Source organism: Sinohyriopsis cumingii, chromosome 14 (assembly GCF_028554795.1).
Source record: "Sinohyriopsis cumingii isolate HCF-2022 chromosome 14, ASM2855479v2, whole genome shotgun sequence".
NCBI classification, from domain to species: Eukaryota; Metazoa; Mollusca; class Bivalvia; order Unionida; family Unionidae; genus Sinohyriopsis; species Sinohyriopsis cumingii.
This window is the reverse complement of record NC_142974.1, coordinates 91818654-91842325: the sequence shown is the minus strand read 5'-3', so window position 1 is coordinate 91842325 and position 23672 is coordinate 91818654. Positions and strand designations below refer to the sequence as shown.

The 23672-nt window shown below is 35.5% G+C and overlaps 1 protein-coding gene across 3 annotated transcripts in view; it reads right to left on the bottom strand.

Moving 5' to 3' along the window:
- Nucleotides 1-3747: 3747 nt before the first annotated feature.
- Nucleotides 3748-23672, bottom strand: part of LOC149784383 (uncharacterized) — a 108263-nt gene continuing 88338 nt past the window's right edge. For all 3 annotated transcript variants that reach the window (XM_089932445.1, XM_089932444.1, XM_089932446.1), the window contains exons 19-34: nucleotides 22949-23223; nucleotides 19517-19659; nucleotides 17382-17538; nucleotides 16598-16702; nucleotides 15720-15887; nucleotides 14530-14868; nucleotides 13743-13862; nucleotides 13027-13191; nucleotides 12668-12807; nucleotides 10261-10462; nucleotides 9851-9961; nucleotides 9531-9641; nucleotides 8483-8635; nucleotides 7799-8161; nucleotides 6722-6757; nucleotides 3748-5678 (exon numbers count right to left, since the gene is read on the bottom strand). In XM_089932445.1, coding sequence (XP_089788571.1) covers nucleotides 5548-5678; nucleotides 6722-6757; nucleotides 7799-8161; nucleotides 8483-8635; nucleotides 9531-9641; nucleotides 9851-9961; nucleotides 10261-10462; nucleotides 12668-12807; nucleotides 13027-13191; nucleotides 13743-13862; nucleotides 14530-14868; nucleotides 15720-15887; nucleotides 16598-16702; nucleotides 17382-17538; nucleotides 19517-19659; nucleotides 22949-23223 — 2719 coding nt within the window. In that variant the 3' untranslated portion in view covers nucleotides 3748-5547. The remainder of the gene's footprint in view (nucleotides 5679-6721; nucleotides 6758-7798; nucleotides 8162-8482; nucleotides 8636-9530; nucleotides 9642-9850; nucleotides 9962-10260; nucleotides 10463-12667; nucleotides 12808-13026; nucleotides 13192-13742; nucleotides 13863-14529; nucleotides 14869-15719; nucleotides 15888-16597; nucleotides 16703-17381; nucleotides 17539-19516; nucleotides 19660-22948; nucleotides 23224-23672) is intronic.

Sequence of the window (23672 nt, the reverse complement as noted above, 5' to 3'; positions counted from 1 at the left end):
TCCTAACTTGGAATTAGTGTTTGTACGCAGTACTGGTTCATAACTTGGAATTGGTCTTTATACGATGTACTGATTTCTAACTTGGATTTAATCATTGTACGCTGTACTTATTCATAACTTGAAATTAGTCTTTGTATGCTGTACTGGTTCATAACTTGAAATTAGTCTTTGTGTGCTGTACTGGTTCCTAACTTGAAATTAGTCTTTGTACGCTGTACTGGCTCCTAACTTGAAATTAGTCTTTGTGTGCTGTACTGGTTCCTAACTTGAAATCAGTCTTTGTACGCTGTACTGGTTCCTAACTTGGAATTAGTCATTGTACGCTGTACTTATTCCTAACTTGGAATTAGTCATTGTACGCTGTACTGGTTCCTAACTTGAAATTAGTCTTTGTATGCTGTACTGGTTCCTAAATTGGAATTAGTCTTTGTATGCTGTACTGGTTCCTAACTTGGAATTGGTCTTTATACGCTGTACTGATTTCTAACTTGGATTTAATCATTGTACACTGTATTTATTCATAACTTGAAATTAGTATTTGTATGTTGTACTGGTTCCTAACTTGGAATTAGTCTTTGTACGCTGTACTGGTTGCTAACTTGGAATTAGTCATTGTACGCTGTACTTATTCCTAACTTGAAATTAGTCTTTGTATGCTGTACTGGTTCCTAACTTGAAATTAGTCTTTGTATGTTGTACTGGTTCCTAACTTGAAATTAGTCTTTGTATGCTGTACTGGTTCCTAACTTGGAATTAGTCTTTGTGTGCTGTACTGGTTCCTAACTCGGAATTAGTCTTTGTATGCTGTACTGGTTCCTAACTTGGAATTAGTGTTTGTACGCAGTACTGGTCCCTAACTTGGAATTAGTGTTTGTACGCTGAACTGGTTCCTAACTTGGAATTGGTCTTTGCACACTGTACTGATTTCTAACTTGGGTTTAATCATTGTATGTTGTACTGGTTCCTAACTTGGAATTAGTGTTTGTACGCAGTACTGGTTCCTAACTTGGAATTGGTCTTTATACGATGTACTGATTTCTAACTTGGATTTAATCATTGTACGCTGTACTTATTCATAACCTGAAATTAGTCTTTGTATGCTGCACTGGTTCCTAACTTGAAATTAGTCTTTGTATGCTGTACTGGTTCCTAACTTGCAATTAGTCTTTGTATGCTGTACTGGTTCCTAACTTGAAATTAGTCTTTGTATGCTGTACTTATTCCTAACTTGAAATTAGTCTTTGTACGCTGTACTGGTTCCTAACTTGGAATTAGTCATTGTACGCTGTACTGGTTCCTAACTTGAAATTAGTCTTTGTATGTTGTACTGGTTCCTAACTTGAAATTAGTCTTTGTACGCTGTACTGGTTCATAACTTGAAATTAGCCTTTGTGTGCTCTACTGGTTCCTAACTTGAAATCAGTCTTTGTACGCTGTACTGGTTCCTAACTTGGAATTAGTCATTGTACGCTGTACTGGTTCCTAACTTGAAATTAGTCTTTGTATGTTGTACTGGTTCCTAACTTGAAATTAGTCTTTGTATGCTGTACTGGTTCCTAACTTGGAATTGGTCTTTATACGCTGTACTGATTTCTAACTTGGATTTAATCATTGTACACTGTACTTATTCATAACTTGAAATTAGTCTTTGTATGCTGTACTGGTTCCTAACTTGGAATTAGTCTTTGTACGCTGTACTGGTTGCTAACTTGGAATTAGTCATTGTACGCTGTACTTATTCCTAACTTGAAATTAGTCTTTGTATGCTGTACTGGTTCCTAACTTGAAATTAGTCTTTGTATGTTGTACTGGTTCCTAACTTGAAATTAGTCTTGGTATGCTGTACTGGTTCCTAACTTGGAAATAGTCTTTGTACGCTGTACTGGTTCCTAACTTGGAATTAGTCATTGTACGCTGTAGTTATTCCTAACTTGAAATTAGTCTTTGTATGCTGTACTGGTTCCTAACTTGAAATTAGTCTTTGTATGTTGTACTGGTTCCTAACTTGAAATTAGTCTTTGTATGCTGTACTGGTTCCTAAATTGGAATTAGTCTTTGTATGCTGTACTGGTTCCTAACTTGGAATTAGTCTTTGTATGCTGTACTGGTTCCTAACTTGGAATTGGTCTTTATACGCTGTACTGATTTCTAACTTGGATTTAATCATTGTACACTGTACTTATTCATAACTTGAAATTAGTCTTTGTATGCTGTACTGGTTCATAGCTTGAAATTAGTCTTTGTATGCTGTACTGGTTCCTAACTTGAAATTAGTCTTTGTATGTTGTACTGGTTCCTAACTTGGAATTAGTCATTGTACGCTGTACTGGTTCCTAACTTGAAATTAGTCTTTGTATGCTGTACTTATTCCTAACTTGGAATTAGTCTTTGTATGCTGTACTGGTTCCTAACTTGAAATTAGTCTTTGTATGTTGTACTGGTTCCTAACTTGGAATTAAGTGTTTGTACGCTGTACTGGTTCCTAACTTGGAATTAGTCCGTATGCTCTGTACTTACTCCTAACTTGAATTTAATCATTGTACGCTATACTTATTCATAACCTGAATGATTTATTCATTGTACGCTGTATTTGTTCATAACTTGGGTTTAATTATTGTACGCTGTACTTATTCCTAACTCAGAATCATACATTATACGCTGTACTTATTTCAAACCTTGAATTTGTCATTGTATTTTTATGTATATTTAATTTGCATTGTTTTTTATTTATTCATTCATTATATGCTATGGATAATGGTATTTTGGACACGACCTTGTCCAAAATCAGTTAATTTTCTACCTGACCTGAATCACAGATTTTAGTTTTCTAAACATCATGTTTATGTCAAACTGAGTCCAGAACATTGGAAATTTCCAACTAAATGCCGGTTCTACCTGTTGTTTACGACATTTTATATTATAATTTTAGTATCAGACCTTCTAATTATATAAAATAAAAGGTTTTATCTCGTAAACATTTGGAACCTTGCAGAATGAAATTTTCCATGAAAATGCTAATTGTGAGCTGAGGTCAAGTAGAGAACTATAAAATCTTTATTATCTATAAATTATTCATTCGTGTTGTAAAATCAGAGCACTTGCATTATTATTATATCCGGTGTTTCATTTGGTCTGGAATTTATTTACTCAAATTATTTAATTCAAGTCATTCTTCCCTGGAGTTCAAAAGTACTCATAAAAACATTCTTGGAAATAGAGATTTGGATTTATGGTGCAGTTAAAATAAGGATATATGCTTGGATTGTATTATTGTGATTTAACAAAAGACTGTTGGAACATCACTACGACACGGGCCATCACAGGCACATCAGTACTTTCAGCGTTGGATTAATTTTGGAATACCACTGCAATTTGGGATTTGATTCGCAATACCACAAGTTCTTTTCTCATATTTCACTTCGTATTCCATGGAAATAAATTCTTTGTTGAATTTTACACAACATGTTGGTTTTCGCTCTTTTCTGTTACTTAGTTTAAGACCATAGAGTCGAAAATAGTATGCTCTATTTATTCATAACTCTCGTTTTACAGAATTGTACACATTTAAACAGTACCAGCCTTTGATCTTTGAAAGTCAATTTGATCATGGCTTAATAACTTGTTTTCATATACTTATCGCTAGCCCATGTGACGTATATTTATTTTAAGCACTGCTTTGCATATCGAGTAAGCATGGATTAAACATGATACCCATATGGGACAGAATAAACAAAATAAAGAAATATGTATCATAAAGTTCCGTTTATTCACAATTTAACAGTATAATTATAACATTATAATTTTGCGATGTGCAGTGTCTTGTCTTTTTCGGAGTTAACAGCTTTGCATAAAATCCTTACCAATGGCATGCACAAACCTAAAACCTTTAATATTGTTGTCACCGCTGCTGTCGCAGTCGTAGACAGACAAGAAAATCGTGACCGCTATGTCTCGCATTTTCTTTGAGAAATGCAATATAAAAATGACATTGTCATATAAAAGTGTGATGATACTTTCTCTATTAAAAGATATGTTTCAACAAACTACATAGAAATGTATTTGTGCTACACTAAATTCTCTTCAATATATATACATATACATCATAATCTAAAAGCAGATAATTTCTGTGTAAATTATTAGATCTAACCCATGCATGAAATACGAATAAACATGGGAACAATGAAGGATTCTCATAACAAATAAAAACTTATAATATATTTTATTCTTCTATGTACACAAGAAAATTGATTTAGCCATTCTATCCATAACTTTATATATTTGAAAATAAATCTCTCATCCACAAAAACATATAAATGAAAATGATTTAAATTTAAAATGTGCCATACTTTTAATTAAGGCCATCTCATCCAAGTGACCCACTGAAGATTCAATTTTGTTCACAGGCACGTACTGGTAGCCAAGAGTGCATAAAAGGTGTATATGCCTGAATCCATCAATGTACAAGACAAAATGAAGTAATACTATTTGGTGCCTACCTTTATAACAACAGTCGAGTTGGTGTCAATATAAATAGACGCACGTTTGGTAAAATAAAGCCTCAAACGTGGAAAATAGTTTTGTCAGTTTTAATTTTATGCACTAACTTTATATATTTGTATCAATATATTTACTCATAATTTGCAAAAAAGTTAATTGCAATTAAGGAAAGTGATGTCAGGTGCACTGATAAACTCAAACGAGATAGGTGTGTAATACGAAGATATGAACTATGGTGTTGGAAATCTAATAAGAATGCAACAAGTAAACAAGGCACGGAAAGCAATACATTCTGTCTATATGTTTGGTATTTCAAACCAGGACATTCTTGTTTTCTTGTGCATTCTAAAACGTGAATTGTTTTGCATTGGATATATTACATTACCATATTTGCCTGAATATAACAACACCAATATTGATTATTATGCTAACATATTGACTTTATACTGAATGTGTCCACATTATAACCATGTTGATGGGACCTATTTAACCTTGAGAAGCGTGATTGGCATGTGACGATCCTTCTTCCCTCCAATCCAGATAACGTCTTGCCAAGATAGCGTGCGCTAAACGGCCAACCATCTATACGGACACTGTCACAACATGAGGGGTATTCATCCCAATTACCCTCTCCATTCACATTCTGAGAAACTCGCAATGTGACATTAATTCCATGAGAGATGAATGTTGGGTCCCTTCTGTTAAACACGAACAGCTGAATCTGGCGAGGGTTATATTCCCAGTTTATGAGTAAATACTTTATAAGGCCACGTTATGAATAACTGGGAACCTTTTTACATGCTTTGCACCGTATGCCACTTCTCAATAAATTTTAGTTATGTATTCTCTAACAAAGGTCAAAAGGTTTCTTAATTTTGACCATATATTTGTTATGGTTTATTTTTTCTTGTCTGTTCGGCAAGCTTTTTATTACCAGTGCTCATCTCAACGAAACGCCAGTTCACAAGGCTCTATTTTTCGTATTAATCAGTGATGTCAGAAATTGACGTACGATATTTATCCATCATCTCTGCTGAGGTATCTGTCTCACTACGCCTTGCAGTTACTCTCGTCACTGTTGTCCAAACAGTCCATTTGCCTGTCACAAAGCCAATCTCGATTAATACACATCCCATTATTGCACTTCCACTTCGTTTGGTCACCACCACATCCACTAACATCTGGATAAAGGGTATACGGACATTATGACAAGAGTTACATAGAAAATGATTAAGGATCTGACAGCAGTTACTTGTGTCAGAATATTATGTTATTATTTTTTACGAAATACCTTTTCTGCAATCGAATTGATACATATTACGAATATATTATACAGATAAGTAGTATGGTAGAAGCAAGCAATAATATTAAACTCACTGAAATGGGTGCTTTAATAATTAACGACCTTCGCTACATTTGGCCCCCTTCTGTGTTTATCGCAAGGTAACAACAATCTTTCTGTAGTGCTTCTTGTCATTCCATGTTATTCCAGCTATATCTTTTCTATATCACTGTATAATGTGATTGTTTAAGGTCTTAAAATCTTGCTGCTGACTAAATTGATTTGCAAAAGGTGGGCAAGTTTATTATATTTCAACGTCAAACTTTTGAAAGTTTAACTTTCCAATTCTGACATGAAAGTGTCAAAATTCCTGTGATGACAGTTATGTGCTTCCCATGGTTGTGACAAGAAAGTGGGATAATTACAGTGATGACAGCAATATGCTTCCGCATTTGAGAGTGTGAAACCTTACAGTGATGACAGCAACGTGCTACCCACTGTGGGAGTGGAGAAACTCCTGTGATAACAGTAGACTGCTTCCCATGGTCGTGACATGAAAGTGGTAAAATTACACTGATGACAGTAGTGTGCTTCCCATGGTCGTGACATGAAAGTGGTAAACATTACAGTGATGACAGTAGTGTGCTTCCCATGGTCGTGACATGAAAGTGGTAAACATTACAGTGATGAGAGCAATATGCTTCATCATTTAAGAGTGGGAAGCTTTACAGTGATGACAGCAACGTTCTTCCCACTGTGACAGTGGTAAAACTAACGGTGATGTCAGGAGTGTGCTTAAGTTGTGAAAATGTGAAAACTACTGGACGACAGCATTGTGCTTCCCATAGTAAGAGGTAATTACCATTGCATGGCCTAATGAAAATGAATTTGTATAGATAGCCAAAGAGATAGACAGATAGATATATATTCGATAAAACTTACCTTTCGTGTCAGGTTGGGGTTTTGTGGTAGGTCGGTCTGTTTCAAGAAAAAAAGTCATAATAGATTATTATTATTATTATTATTATTATTATTACATGTATTATTATTATTATTTGCAAAAGTAAGGCCGCTTTACTTACAATGAAACAAAAAAATCCCTTCAAATTATCGAATATTTATACCAGCCTCGACAGAGACAAGGATGTTTAAAGTTTTGAAGCTACATTGGCTGGGTGGAAATTACCGAACTAATTTAGTAACTGTATGAAATGCCATTTTAATTCCGCAAGCGACTTAAATTGTGGAATGCGATATTAACTGATGCATTCAGCGCGTAAATAGTTGTTCCCCATGCTTTGACCTTTCTAAGCACCAACTTTTTACAGGTGTATGAGGCGTTCGAATAGTTCTTCACATTTTGTAATCATCTTTTTCTTTCTTTGAACCCGTCAGTACATTTCATGCCGATCGATAGACCAATAACACGTACATAATTATCGATACCTGCAGATGTGTGTGACGTAATACAGATAAATCAGTTACGTAAATATATCGTCGGAGTCCAATTCTGCTACTGCACAAAGACGTACTGTAAAATCATCGTACTCTCTGACTGATATCAAGATCGACTTAGAGTTTATAAAAAAAATTGGCGGATGCGATTCTCTGCCATATCCTACGATCTTCAAGGGGTTTCATTTTTTTTAAACATTCACGAATCCATGGAAGATGGCCCACGTTCTGGAAGACAGGTTGCCGGTGCTGGGTGAGCGGGAAGGCTGTTGTGCGGTTGCAACTGATGAAGATGATTCATACACAGTGGAGATATTTCAATTATTATAATCTTGTTTGTCTACTATTTAAAGATGAGGTTGAACACTTCAGCGTCCAATTATGTGTTTGTTATAATCGATTGAACCTATGATTATATAAAAAAACTATGAATGCCGTTTTTCTCCAACTCTAATTACCGGAGTTCGCAATTGAAACAATACCTATTACTAGATCTATACTGATGAAAAACGGTCAATAAAATATTATATTATCAATTAAACAGCAACAAGAAATAATGCTTACCAACGCACATGGTGTTTTCTACCATTACGTCATCGACAGCCACATCCACGCCGTATATTTCTTTTTCTGTTCTGATTGCGATAAAGATGAGTCTTGCATTTACGTTATCTCTGAGATCTGCACAGGCTTTTGTCCATATATTTTCATTAGTAGAATTCAGTGTCCATAAAAGAATTTTCTCGCTTGTGTTCTGATTCAAAAGCAACACTTGTAGAGTCACGGGTCCTGCATACAGGGTGTTACTTGTATAGCTGTGAAAGTAGAAGTTCACACTTTTTCCCGTGCCAGTGAAGAACGAGGGGGAAATTAAAGACGAGTTGTCTCCCTTATCACCGTGGGAGGCCTCGGCATACGTATAGTGACCTGTTCAACGAAATGACGAGGGGTGAATACAAATAGATTGAAACAACTTGCAGTTAGTTAATTACAATCTTCAACCAAGACTTTAAAATGTCTGCATTTCATGATAAGAGTTACATATAGCAGTGGGCTTTACAATAAAAATAGATAGACCAACAAAAAATGTGACATAATGTTTTTTCCCGTGTATTGCATAACTTTTGCAGTGTCGGTCATGCCCATTTATCACCAGCTGGCTGGACTTAAAAATTTAAGATGTAAAAAAAATTAAAGTCATTTTTGTTACTCTTGATCAGAAATCGCCAGACGTATCTCCTATCTAACCTGTATCATTCCCGAACGTGTGGTCAGTGGCAGGGCCTGTGAAGTCCGTCTCCGTTTTGCCGCTGTGCCGGTACCAGGAGTATCCTGTGTACTTCTCCATCTCATAGCCACACCAGCCCGTCTCAAAGTCACATGACACGTTCTTTAGGGACTCTAGATACAAAAGACAAATGGTCGAGTCGACATTAATCATCCGATTCTTACAGGCATGTGACGAACATTCAAATTCGGCGATAACGCCATGATCTTTCTCTAATAAAACATTCCATGTTTGTCACACGTTCACTGATCTCAAGTATGTCGATAAAATATTTTCCGAAGCGGGAGTTTCAGGATTTGCAAAAGAGGGACTAAAAGCCATATTAAGCAGTGAGTTGTCCAATAAAAGTTGCTATCGCTCTTTCTATTCAATTTAAACATCTAAGAATGAGCTCAGCTCTTTTATCACTGCTCGTACGATTTCGCTGAAAAAAAAGCTCATGCACATCTGGTTAAAATCTATGCACTGGAGGTGTGCTATAGGTAAATTCAAGCCTCATTTATTAATACACTTAATAATAATTTACATACATTTACTAATCCAAAAACAAAAGTGATTAATGTCCATGCGTTGTTGACTTTCAGAAACCAAAAGAGTTCAGTGATAAACGGGTTGATACACATTTCCGATATCGATACTTAAGAGTTTTAATTTCGACTGCATTTGTGACCTCTATTTTTTTGGGCACCATATGCAAGTTCCTCTTTAGTGTTACCAACGCAGCAGCAAAATAATGCTTGAGAAAGGTTGGCGACTAAGTTTCTATTTCTGTTGGATACAAAGATGAAATACGTTTTCATTTCAGAAAGAACTTGTTTATTTGCATTTAAATTTGATAAAAATAGTGCCTTAGGTTTTTTCATACAACTTATAAAAAAATCCATTTCATTGTGCTCTTCCTTTGTTTTAATTACAAACTATGTTGCAATTTCATGTCATACCATTTGAAAGATTTGAAATAATAACATGAATATGGTTCACTTTAAAAACATAAAAATAGAAACCTACCGCATACTGCTCCTTCATCAGACTGGTCATTACAGTCAGGTTTTTGATTACACCTCTGGGATGAAGGGATACAACGCCCATTATTACACCTAAATTCGTTTATGGTACACTCTGAAATATATCGGAAGACACTGTGATAGAGACATGGCCTTTTAAGAACAATCGCAAATTGTATTTGGAAATATAGATTTGTATTTATATCATAAGAAACAATATAAATCGTAATTCTGAACTGTGAGAGGACCATCAAAATATTGATGTGCTTAAACTTTGGAATTACAGATAACAGAATTTAACAACTTTAAAATATGGTGACTTACCACAACTTGTTTCATCACTTTCATCATCGCAGTTAACAGTTCTGTCACACACTGCTTCTGGTGGCACACACCTCTCAGAGTCTTTACACTTCAACCAGTCCCGAGGACAGACTGAAAAGGGAAACATTTTCAGGGGTTTTATCCATAGTAAATAATTGACAAGCTTCCAACTCTTGCCTAATTTAAAACAAAATATATTTTCTCATTGTCGTGATGACTAATATTCAAACAGAGACCTTTTCATCTATATAATGCAAAGTCCATTTTCAAATGCCCTCGTGCTTATTTTTTAAACGCGTGCGTTTTACCAACGAAAACATGCCATAATTATGACTATAATATCTGCCTCATTTCCAATATGTTGGACATTCGAATACATTGATTTAAAAGTAACGTAAGCACTAGATTACCATAAGGCGGACAAGCCCCAGGGTTGACGGCAATGTCGTCCAACGCAACGTATAAGTATTTATTTGCGTCCTCTCGTCCCAGAACTTCGTACGTCACCATCACGTCTCTGACCGACGCTGGCAGGTTGATCTGATAGAACGTCCAATTAGCGAACGTTTGCCTCAGTGTGAAACTATTGTTGCTACAGCTTGCACAGGTTACCTAAAATTCAAAATACGATCATGTTGATACTTTATCGCACATGGGTTAAATAACGGTACTTATCCCTCACCTCCTTAAGTAATGTAATAAAAAAAACTAAAGCAACTACAATGGTTTGCCATCGCAAATTCACACGATCTTAATTGTTCCCCCTCCGGACACTGACGTGACTTGGGCGTTATAATACTCCTCGGGATACTGACGTCGCGTTATAATACTCATCGGGACACTGACGTCACTCGGGTTTTAATACTCCTCGGGACACTGACATCACTCGGGTTATAATACTCCTCGGGACACTGACGTCACTCGGGTTATAATACTCCTCGGGACACTGACGTCACTCGGGTTATAATACTCCTCGGGACACTGACATCACTCAGGGGTCATAATAAACATTTGGGCATGTCTTGTACTGTGCCTGTAGGATCAATTTGGTAATTGTCATATCTGTAATAATTCCCGATTTCACAGGAAATTCCGAGGTTTAAATCACGATTCCCAGTATGACATTATTGCATGACCTGAAGAAATGTGTGTTAATTATTTTATAAAAGCCTCATTTAATAGTGCACATGTAGAGTTCTATTATTTAGAATGTCTCAGGCCGCAAAACAAGGTCAAAATTTAGTAATTACCAATCAAAAATAAAGCCTATTTTTGTAAGCCATCATTAAGTTATTTCCTTTAATTTCCTAAGTTTCACTCGTCCAGTTATTTTCTTCATGTAAACTTATTTTTTAAGTTCAGCTTGTATTTGTTATTGACCCTAAAGTCATAACGATGCCAAGGATGGGGCCATTGAAATCATCGTTTGTGTATATGCATACAAGGCGATTTGTCACTTTAAATTTGGAGATTAGTCTTTGATGTTCCCGATTAATAAAAACAAAGAATGAAGAAAAGAAAAATAGAGATAGATTTTTTTTTAAAAAAACTAGACTAATTTGTTTCCAAGAGCACGCATGCTTCTTAATTGTGAAGATTCAAATATGTAACAGATTTTGTCTGGACATAAGCAAATCAAACAGTTGCATAAAAAACATGGACAATATCATGTTTCATATTAAATGAATACCAAAGAATAAATAATTTTGTCAAATTAAAATGATCGTGGTTTTTTTTTCTTCACAGTTCAATCGACTTATAACGGCAGCCATTTTATATTCTGCTGATATTCAAGCTGGGTCAACTCTCTTTAGGGGTGTGTGGAATAATGAAAAATAAAACTTAAAAGCTACGTTATTTTCAAAAATCTGACACAAAATGAAATTATTTGTTGTGAAAATACAATTCAAAATTATTACCTATATTATGATGTATTTTACTTAAAAATAAGATATTATAAGCCTATTTAATAATGGAAGTATTTCAAACAAATGTCTCACTTGCTGAATATACACATTTTCTCTCCAGCAGTACTGCAATAGCGAATATGGACTGGGGTACTGATATAGGTCATGTGCAGTGGCGTCACTCGGGTTGGTGTCACCCAGTGCGGTAGCTCATGGTGTCACCCCCATGGTCCTTCTTCCGTAACAGACCATACAGAATCCTTAGCAATGTCATTTTGGTGTCACCCCCTCTGATGGGGTCACCCGGTGCAGTCCGCACCCCCCATATCCCCCTAGCGACGCCACTGCTGTGCCTGCTAGTCATGTATTTAACTATGATCGGTTATCCGCTTATGAAATCCGACTAGACCGAGCAGTGGGTGCTCTGTAAAATTTGCAATTTTTCATTCTGGTGTCACCCCTCTGAGATGGTGTCACCCGGTGCGGTCCGCACCCCCCTAGCGACGCCACTGGTCATGTGTTTCTATTCCCCATGACTACACTCCTGTATTGGACGCCCGTTGATTAGGCCTAGTCTCATAGACTACAATCCACGGTTCACATGCATACAAGAAGTCATGAGCACAAAGCCATTCGGCAGTAGAAGATCGTAACCTATATCAGCAACCCAGTCAAAATCCGTAAATTTACTACTGCTTCTCCCAATAAAGACTATGGAATAAATATGAAAATTTGTCAGTATTTTGTGCACATTTTCCTTACTCTATTAAACACTTGGTTTAATAAATTTCCACACATCGGTTTACGATATGTGGTTAAAAAAAAAAACCAGTCGAACAGACAGAAGAAATGTATTGCTAACTCCACTACGATAAAGCGTCCGTCAACTATCATCCATTGTTATACTTACGTTAATTCTGAAGATGACGTCGGACTTTAATCTGTAATACAGTGAGAAGCAGTGTTGCTGGTTGCCAAGGTAAAACTGCTGAGTCATCCTGACGTCTTTCTCCGGCAACAGACCGTATGTGTTCAGGTAAAACACGGTACCTACAAGCAGATCAGGTAACGTTTTTAATATCTGACATGGAAACAATCATTTTTTACAATAGATTAAATTTTCAGCACTATTCAGGATCAATAAAAGAACCAAGTGTGTGTGTGTGTGTGTGTGTGTGTGTGTGTGTGTGTGAACGAAGACGAAAGCAAACAAAGGGGTGGAAAGAAGGCAACAAGGGCAATACTTCTAAGGAATCCAATGCATGTTACCTTCCTCTGTTTGCAGGGTGTGGTCGAAGAAGAAATTTAAATTTCCCTGTTCTCGGATGATAAACGTTCCGTTCACCAGGTACCAATCGTTATAATCATCCGATGCTTGGTCAAGGCCACACATGACTCCGCTATTAAAGTCACAACTGTACTTTCTGGATACACCTATGACAAGAAGAAAATGGTGCACAGATTAAAATCCGAAGGCCAGGACGAGAAAATGATGCATACATTAAAAGCCGTAGGCCAGGACGAGAAAATGGTGCATACATTAAAATCCGAAGGCCGGGTTTAAAGCTTTTTTTGTAGTTGGTGAGGGATGTCGAACAAATAACAAATCAACAAATATAGACATTTAATAATGACTGTAGCGAAAAATAACAGGAACTCATTTTCCTATACATTATTATAAATGCGTTCAACAGATATAAGATAGAAGGATATATATATATATATATATATATATATATATATATATATATATATATATATATATATATATATATATGGTTTATAATCTCTGAAACCAGTCTAGTATGCACAGTTTAATGGCCTGCAATGTCGTATATTTTTGAGCATATATACAATTTTATTACAACCATTTTGTTTCAAAAATATGAAGAGCATATAAAAAAGTAAATAAAAGAACAGCATAACATTCAATGTATCATAAATAAAACATAGTTCATGGTCTTTGATTTAAACTGATTACTAACCTGAGCAATTCAGTTCATCCTGAAGATTATCACAGTCGATAAGAATATTACACCGAGATTCTGCAGGAATACAACTGTATTTTGTTCCCGATGTACACTTGTACTCATTTTGCTTGCAAACTGAAAATAAACGCGGGTAGAGCTTTAAAATCGCAACATTTTAATAGACTACTAAAGTTAAATACTTAAAGTATTACTTTTACCTTTTGTTTGTATTTTTGAGATGGAATCAATAAGTATTTATGTTCGGAACTTTTCTGTTGCACCAGTAATTGAGGTTTTCATGTCTATTTGCCTAATGGATTCCTAACTGTTTTGTTTTATAATTTTATTTTATTCTGTTCTTTTTATTTCCTTTTCGTCTATTTCCTGTTTCAGAACCTTTTGTAAATCAGACAATGCGTAATTTGCATGAATCTCTTCCTCATTTGCATATCTTTAAAAGGTGCGTTTTTTCTTTTTTGAAAAATTTCCCAGTGACTGAAATAAGATTCATGTTTGTAAAAAGTTAACGAAAATTAGATTAAAATGTTGCTGTTCTAAAGAGTTAAAGTCGTACATAATACATAGCCAGTTCTGTTCTATTTATAGAAATTGCCAGCTCTTGCTCTGTCACCCAATACTGTGACGATTCACACCCAGCTGACGATCGAACTGGCAAGTGATCCACTGAAATTTCGGTGATGCCGATAGCTGATTGACAGATGCCACCTTCGGCGGAGGTGTCATTTGTCTACAAAGTATGGATATTTCAATGGTGCAGGATTTGATAAATTGTAACACTTACCGGAAGTGGAACATTGGCCCGTTATCACTTCCACGTCATCAATTGCAGCTCTCAACAGGTCACTGGTGTCAAAATTGAGTTTGAAAACTCCGGGAGCTAAATCGAAATGACCTGTCCTCCATGTATCACGACCTTGTAACCCTATGCCCGAAGTCCAAACTTGCTTGGTGGTTGGTTCTCCGCTTGAACGCATTTCATTCACCGTCACCCTTATGCCCGTTCCGATGCTTCCACGCAGGTAGTAGAAGAACCGGATGCAGGATTGTAAGGTGATATTAAATGTCGGCGATGACAGCACAGCTTCAAATGAATACCGTTCCTTACCGTACATGAAGTAACCTAAAAAGAAATTAGAAAAAAACAGATGCAATCAAGATTCCCATCTTGTAAATAGATGTATTTTATCGCAAAACAAAATTAAAACATAAGTGTGTTGAACATATAGATGTTCTGAAATACACAACCTGTTTATTAAATTCACGTCCATCCTCAGCCAATAGAACATAACGACTTTCCGAATATGAAAAGGAGGCATCGCAAATGCAGATGAAAACAACTTGTCTACTGAAAACGTACAACTCTTTAGCTGTCTGTTTTCAAAAATCTAAGAATGATTCGATCTGTTCATCACTTTTCTATTCAAATTTCTTGTCAAGATCGGGCTCCACTGTTTCTCATGAAACGTAGTCGAGTCTTATTGAAACTCCATGGGAAGTGTCTGATATATTCTTCGAACACTTCACACAAATTGATGCCAAATCTATATATTTAGAAAATTCTTATGAAAAAGAACATGAGAAAAGTGACAAACAATAAAATTACTTTTCTAGAAATTCGAAAATTATTACGTAAAATTAAAACTTCTGCTTTCATGGGACAATTAACTGTTTCGTTTGTATAACTTGATCGCCCTTCTGCATGAATTGAAAGTTCCTTTCGCGGTTATTTACACAAATTTACATGATGCATGATTGAGATTGTTAGCCGTGACATTAAGATGCACCGAATAACGGTCCACAGTCATAATTTAATACATTTGTAATGTGTAAGTATTATATCTGCGCCATTTGAAATGGATGTAGTTAAAGCGTCACACACGCAGTTTAATTTTATTTCTTTAAAACTGAACTTACACTTAAAAAAATTCTCATCACTATAAAACATAAGCTAGATGTATTTTGTAGCCTTACCTGGGTACCTGCCTATTGTATGGTCAAACTGAGGAGTCTGCGGAGGTTGTGGAAACAGGTCCGAGTCATACAGTCGAACTGCTTTCTTGTTATCAAATCCAAGGCTCCATCCTTTTATTTCATAGCCGCAAAGGAATTTGTCATCGAAGTTGCAATTCACAGTCATATCTTTTTTAACAGAAATTATATCATCAGTGACTGAAGGAGATAGTTACGAACGTATCTCAAGATAAATCTCGAATTTAGACTGTAAATGTCTAAATGTTATGTTCTAGATAGTCTAGAACATTATCATGTCTAAATATTATGTTCTTGATAAGCCTGGAAGATTTTATCATATCTAAATGTTATGATCAAGATAGGTCTGGAAGCTTATCACTTCTTAATTATTATGTTCTTGATAAGTCTGGAAGATTATCACGTCTAAATGTTATGTTCTATATAGTCTGGAAAGATTATCATGTCAAAACGTTATACTCTAAGGCACGATGACTCGTGTCTAAGCGTTATACTCAATATGTCTTATAAATTCTCATGTGTATATGTTATACTCTAGATAGGTCTAGAAAATTCTTACGTCTAAATGTTATATTCCAGGCAAGTCGAGAAGATTCTCATGTTAAAACTTTATATTCCAGATAAATCATGAAGATTCTCGTGTCTTAGAGTTATACAAACCAAGTAACAGACATATTAATCAAAATCTATCGCTCAATCTTAAAGACTCCACTTAACAGTATACGATGAAAAGTGAAGACGATTCATATATTTCAATTAAAATATGGAGTTGTGGAAAAAAAATCAGGAAAAAAACTGTCGATGAAATTAATTAAAAATAACTGCCTAGGTTAGCTTGCAATAACGATGAGACTACTTACTACACAGCCTAATCTCGTCACTGTTATCACCACAATCATCCTTTCTGTCACATATACGGTCTCTCTTGTAAAGGCACTGCTTGTTGTCGCACGTGAACACACACTCTGGCGAATATATATATATATGTACAAATTTATTAGGAAAACAGTACTATATGTACATCCATATTTGATGTAATTCCTCACATCGCAGTCATGGATGTAAGTAAGTAGTCATGGATGTACTTTGTAAGTATCATGTAATCACCTAATTAGCGTCCATGACACCGATGCGAAAGATTTATAAGGAATAGGAAATTGAAAAAAAGTATTACTGATTTTCTGTTAAATGAGAAAAAACTATACGGAGCTAAAGTTCGATTTTCTCAATGTGTGTGTGTGTGTGTGTGTGTGTGCTTTTTTTGACAGTTATGAAATTTCCACAAACATCATTTCAGGTTCATCCTTTCAGAGCCAAAATGTTACATTTTGTAAGTAGCAAGCTTAGAGATTATGAAAAGCAAAAAAGAAGTTTTCCAAAGATGCAGGTAACAACGCCATGTGTAGTGCACGTTTTAAATCATATAAATGGACACAATATCTTACAGGATGAATGCTACGCAATAAAAAGTGTTGAAATGGACAGAAACTTTCACTTTGGATGTTGTTTTATGCAAACAAAGTCCACATTACAATCTGACAGACATGAAACTTTCAATGCCCACATGACTTCCAAGTGACACCTTTATTTTATTCCATCCGGTTATAGCAAAATTACAAACATATATAGCATTTTTAAACTTACCTGTGTTAATTTGTATCCAGTCGTAAAACTTAGTTACGTCGGTATAGATGTTTGGTCGCCCTGTTTTGTTGCAGTAGTTGGCCACATAGCTTGAAATTCCCACCAGTTTCCACGTGTCATAATTGTCCATGCACACTAGAGAACCTCCACTGTCACCCTAAGAGGTAACAAATTTCTCTTTTCGTTACTTGAACATGACATTTCTGTTTAAATTCGCGTTATAAAAAAAAAGTACACAAAATCTAAAAGACATCTGAATATCTTCGCCACCATCTTGTCGACATTCATGTATCCTGATATAGATTACGGATAAAGATACATATTAAAAACTGTTATGCATATGTATTCTTACTATTTCATTTGGATGAATACCCATAATAAAGTAAGCAGTTTAAGAATGGCAATAAAAGGGAGTACCTGTTTATTTGTTTCATGATGTAAAAACTAGGGATTCCCTGTTTATTTAGTTTAATAATACCAGTACTAGGGATTCCTTGTTTATTTAGTTTCATACTGCTAATAATAGGGATTCCGTTTATTTAGTTGAATAAAGCCAATACAAGGGATTCCCTGTTTATTTATTTTAATAATGCCAATAATAGGTATTCCCTGTTTATTTCCTTTAAATATGCCAATACCAGGGATTCCTTCTTTATTTTGTTTAATAATGCCAACATTAGAGATTCCATGTTTAGCCAATACAAGGGATTCCATATTTATTTAGTATGATAATGCCAATACTAGGGATTCCCTGTTTATTTTGTTTAATATTGCCAATACTAGGGAATCCCTGTTTATTTAGTTTGTTAATGCCAACAGTAGGGATTCCATGTTTATTTGTTTAGTTCGATAAAACCAATACTAGAGATTCATCATTCTCTGTCTATTTAGTTAAATAATGCCAGTTGTAGGTATTCCTTTTTTATTTCCTCTAATAATACCAATAATAGGGATTCCTTGTTTATTTAGTTTAATAATGCTAACACAAGTGGTTCCATGTTTATTCTGTTTAAAAATGCCAATACTGGGGATTCCCTGTTTATTTCTTTTAATAAATTCAATATTAGGGATTCCCTGGATATTTAGTTGAATAATGCCAATGTTAGGGATTCCCTGAATATTTAGTTTAATAATGCCAATATTAGGGATTCTCTGGATATTTAGTTTAATAAATGACAATATCATTGATTTCCTGTTTATTTCGTTTAATGAAAGAGTTTATTAATGTCAACCTTAGGGATTCCCTGTTTGCTTAGTTTAATGATGCAAAGTTTATTGTTGTAGGGTTTAACGCCATTTTTCAGCACACGATAGGCTATACATGGCGGCCAGTATTAATGGTGGAGGAAGAACCCGAGAAATCCCCGGAAAGAACCACCGACCCACAAGATGCTACTAGCAAGCTTTCTCACATACCCACATTGGCTGAATCCGAGACTCGAACCTACGCAGACAGAGGTGAGATGGCAGTGATCCGTAACGGAGAGCGCGTTAGACCACTCGGGGCCCCAATGATGCAAAGACTAGGATTCCCTGTTTATTTAGTTTAATGATGCCAAGACAAGGGATTCCCTGTTTATTTAGTTTAATGATGCCAAGACAAGTATTCCCGGCCTATTTCGTTTAATGATGCCAATACAAGGGATTGCCTGTTTATTTAGTTTAATGATGCCAATACAAGGGATTGCCTGTTTATTTAGTTTAATGATGCCAATACAAGGGATTGCCTGTTTATTTAGTTTAATGATGTCAATACCATGGATTGCCTGTTTATTTATTTTAATTATGCTAATGCAAGGGATTCCCAAATTATTTAGTTTAATGAAATCAATGCAAGGGATTACCTGTGTATCTAGTATAATGATGCCAACATTAATTTATCCCTTTTTATTACGAAGTAGATTTTATGAATTTTGTAATTTAATTACATTTGAACGTTCAGGGTAGTTAGATGCCTTGCAATTCTATATGCATTCTTCAGTATAGAAAGCAAACGAATAATGCTTACCATGTCCGAACAAAGAATGTTTGACTGATTATTCTATAGTAACATGGTTTTGTAACATTTTCACGCCAAAATTCATTGTTTAAGGGAGCGGAAGCTGCGTGTAAAATCTTACTCAAACGAAGAATACCTTGCAGATTGATTTGACTCCTGTATAGTATCCAGCACAGAGGAAAGTGTCGAAAACGTCTCCATTCCAAGCATACGAGCTGTTACACTTGTTAAGGTCCCAGAGTGTCATTTTCACCTGCTGCAACTGTTCGGAATAACCCTCTGCAATAAACAAGAAATTAGATTATGTTTTGTAAAACATTTATACTGAACTGCAGACCAAAACTGAACGTGCCCAAAAGGTTACAAATTTGACATATTGGCAAGAAAGTCTATACATATCATCTTACATATGGAGACAAATAAGCATACCAACCAAATTTATTCTCACTATTATTTGTTTATCACAGCTGCGTTTTGCTGAATCGTGCTAACACGTCTTTTATCACAAAATGCCTTAGCTCAAAACGTGTCTATAAAAATGCCAAATGGATAATGTAATTGCCTAACAATAAAATCCGGTCAGCTACATATCCATACAAATATGGTAGCACAATCTCTGTCTACATGGGGGGGGGGGGGGAAGGTCAGGTGCGGGGTTGGGGCTCGCAGTCTTGCTGATAAGATACTTGGTACGGACAAAATTAAGATTCTCCCGCTGCAAAGAAGTGAGCAAACAAATTACTGAGTTTACCGTACAAGGGATAAAAGTTTGGAAAAATACAATAAAAAATGAGTTCACTCGATGACATTTGTTACATTGTCTTGAAAAGAAACATTGCATGCAATATTCATTACCTTTTCAGCACAATTACAAACAGAAAATTAATAATAAAACAGATCATGATAAGTGAAATTATATAAGCCCCTTTCACACGCACATACAATATTCCTCTTATTTGAACATAACTTATTATACATCACAAAGATATGTGTCCGTAGAGGAGCGGTGACCGCATTAGGGTAGGGTCGTACAACCGTGAATAATAATCAAAGATAAAGTTAAAAGATATAACTAATTTTTTCACATATTTATTAATTTTATTGTCAAGACCTTCTGCAAATGTCATTAAAAATATTTATGAATAATCATCAATATATTTTCACAAATGTAATAATAATAATAATGATGATGATGATGATGATGATGATATTTCAACCTGTGGGAGTAATTAGTAATAATCATTAGGGATTAAAAAGCTAGCAATATTGGTGTCTCTCGGGCTTTCACCGGCTTATATTTTGTCTTACTAAAAAAATATCTAACAGACATCTGAATATCTTCGCCAAACTCTTGCCGAGATGCATGTTTCATGCTCAAACTGTTATGCATATTTATTCTTGCTGTTTTAGTTTGATGAATGCCCATAATAAAATTAAGCAGTTTAAGAATGACAATATTAGGGATTCCCTGTTTATTTAGTTTAATATTGCCAATAATAGAGATTCCCTTGTTTATTTAGTTTAATAGTGCCAATAATATGCATTCCCTGTTTATTTAGTTTATTAATGCCAAAATAAGGTATTCCCTGTTTATTTAGTTTATTAATGCCAAAATAAGGTATTCCCTGTTTATTTAGTTTATTAATGCTAAAATAAGGGATTCCTTGTTTATCTTGCTTAATGATGACAATATTGAGCACGTCCTGAACCTGGTAAACATGTCAGCATTATTTATTGCATGGTCATAATCCACAGTGTACTATTCAAAACCTTATCAGTGAACTCCGGCTAAAAACACCTGGCTTTCTGTCTCCACCCATTACGTTTTCCTACTGCTTTCTCTTTGACGACGTTGTTCATTTCAGTCCTTCCGACGTTACAACAATGTTGTTATTTGTTTTCGCTCAGTCGAATTACGTGCGAATTACGTGCGGTTTTAAAACTGAAAATGGCTTTCTTAATTCCCATGGGCATGTTGCTATTTTCTCAATAAGTTACACCTTCGATGGTAACCAATATGAATTTAATTTTCTTTTTTTTAAACAGAATTTTTTCGGTTTATAAAGGAAGTGAGTTCGTCACGTGACCGACATCATACTATGGAAACTCAATGAATACGCCAATTCGCTATCAATAAATTTGCTTCCTTAGATACAGCAAGCAACGTTTACAGGTCATGGACACAAGATAACGGCCATATACGACACCGATTCAGAATTTTTTCCATTACTTAGACAAGAAGAGTAAATTAGATTGGAAATTGCATCTATGAAAAGAATTGAGTTTATGTTTCAATTGTGCGAGGAAACTTTGTACATGCTATCAGTTATATAGATCGATGGAAATGCATACTGTGCCTCGCAGCATTTATGAATGAGGACGAAGCAAGTAAAACTATATACTTGGATTTATTGCTCTTACTATTGTGTCCATGGTCTTAAGCATGTATCTCAGCGAAATCTACAAGAATTCCCCCCCCCCTCTCTCAAGGTATACATCTTGCATGTTTAAGTTTAACGTCGCAGAAAACCAGTCTCTGTACTATGTCTCCATTCTGAACTGTCGTACCCAAATGAACCAGCCAAGAAAACGTAGGTCAATTATCAGACTTAGTCTGCTATTCGGTAAGAGAACTCATAAAAGGTCTGCGAATAAAATCTAAGTGATTTTGTTTTCTGAACAGTAATTACAATACCTCCCGTGTCTACAGAGATTGTTTATATCGTGCTGCAGATTGTCGGCTTTCTACGTTTCTCTTAGGACGTTCATATCAACGAGTCCCTTTGATAAAGGATGGGCGAGTCAAGGCACCATTTTGTCATTTCGAGAAGGAAGCTACCGAGAGAAAAAAGCTGGGTCGAAACCGATTCTTGTGTTTCGGTGGCTTGATGCTACTTGTCTGCGATATGATTCTCCAGTGCTAGACATCACTATATACTGCCACACTGCAGACATTTTAACGATATAATTGGAACGTTTGAATTTGCTGTGAAGGGAAACTATCAAGAGAATAAAATGCCCCGTTAAATAACATGCATGACAGAATGTAATAACCGAATAATTATCAGACTATCTGAAAACAAAGATCAAACCACCGATTTGAATTGCAAGTACTATATACTACAGTGCAGGTAATTACTAAATTAGACTAATCAAGTGCAAAATATTCGTCTACGAAAATATAGGGCCAATCAAAGGCAGAAAAATAGCTGAACGACACTGCTCTAATGCTAAAAAAAAACTTCAAAGAATCGCTCGAGTGGTGTAAGGGCATAAACGTATAATGTATTTTCTAGATTTTGAAATGAGCTTGCTTCGTCGAACGTGCGCGAAGTAGTAATTCACGATTGACAGGATTTGGTGTTAGCGACTATTTCTAAGGGGAGACAACTCTCGTTTGACTTCCACCTTGATAAGTAAACGACTTTTTAACCTTTATGTTGTTGAAACAAGCCAAAAGATGTGGTGAAAGTCTTTGTTTGGGAGAGCTGAATTTGCTAGACAGTGGATGTAATCCTAACGTATTAAAGTCGGAGGGCATTAGTAAAGAAGAAATAGTGGTACAAACCGTTCCACTGTGTTTGTCCCCATCCCACGGTGTAACATTGAGCGTACAAAGGCATTATCTCGTCTTTGCCAGGAAGGCAAATCGGTTGAATATAAGTTGTGTAGTTCACGGATTCATTCAGAAGGAGCAAAGCTATGTCGTTCTGTTTGAAGTAAACGTGTCCAGTGTGGGAAATTATTTCCTTCACCTTACGTCTGATAAATGAAGATTCTGGACGAATACGGTTGCTGGCCCCCATAAGAACTACCAGACTTGAGTAGTCTAATAGATATCTCCTGCAACGATCAGAGAGTATTCTATTAATATCGATGAATTTCCTACAACGATCAGAGAGTATTCAGTTAACATCGATGCATTTCCTACAATGATCAGAGAGTATTCTATTAACACAGATGCATTTCCTACAATGATCAGAGTATTCTATTAACATTGATGCATTTCCTACAATGATCAGAGAGTATTCTATTAATATCGATGCATTTCCTACAATGATCAGAGAGTATTCTATAAATATTGACGAATTTTCTACAGTATCTGTCAAACGTACGAATTTTTTTTTTAACATGGCAATATTTTTACCTGAAACGTATATAACTTTGCACTTTAAAGTAAATTAAAAGGGCCTAAATTTCGACACAGATAGCTAGTCAATCCTTTATATGAGCTCTATGCAGATATGGGACGTTTTTATAATGACAGCTCCGGTGGCCTAATGGTTAGAGCG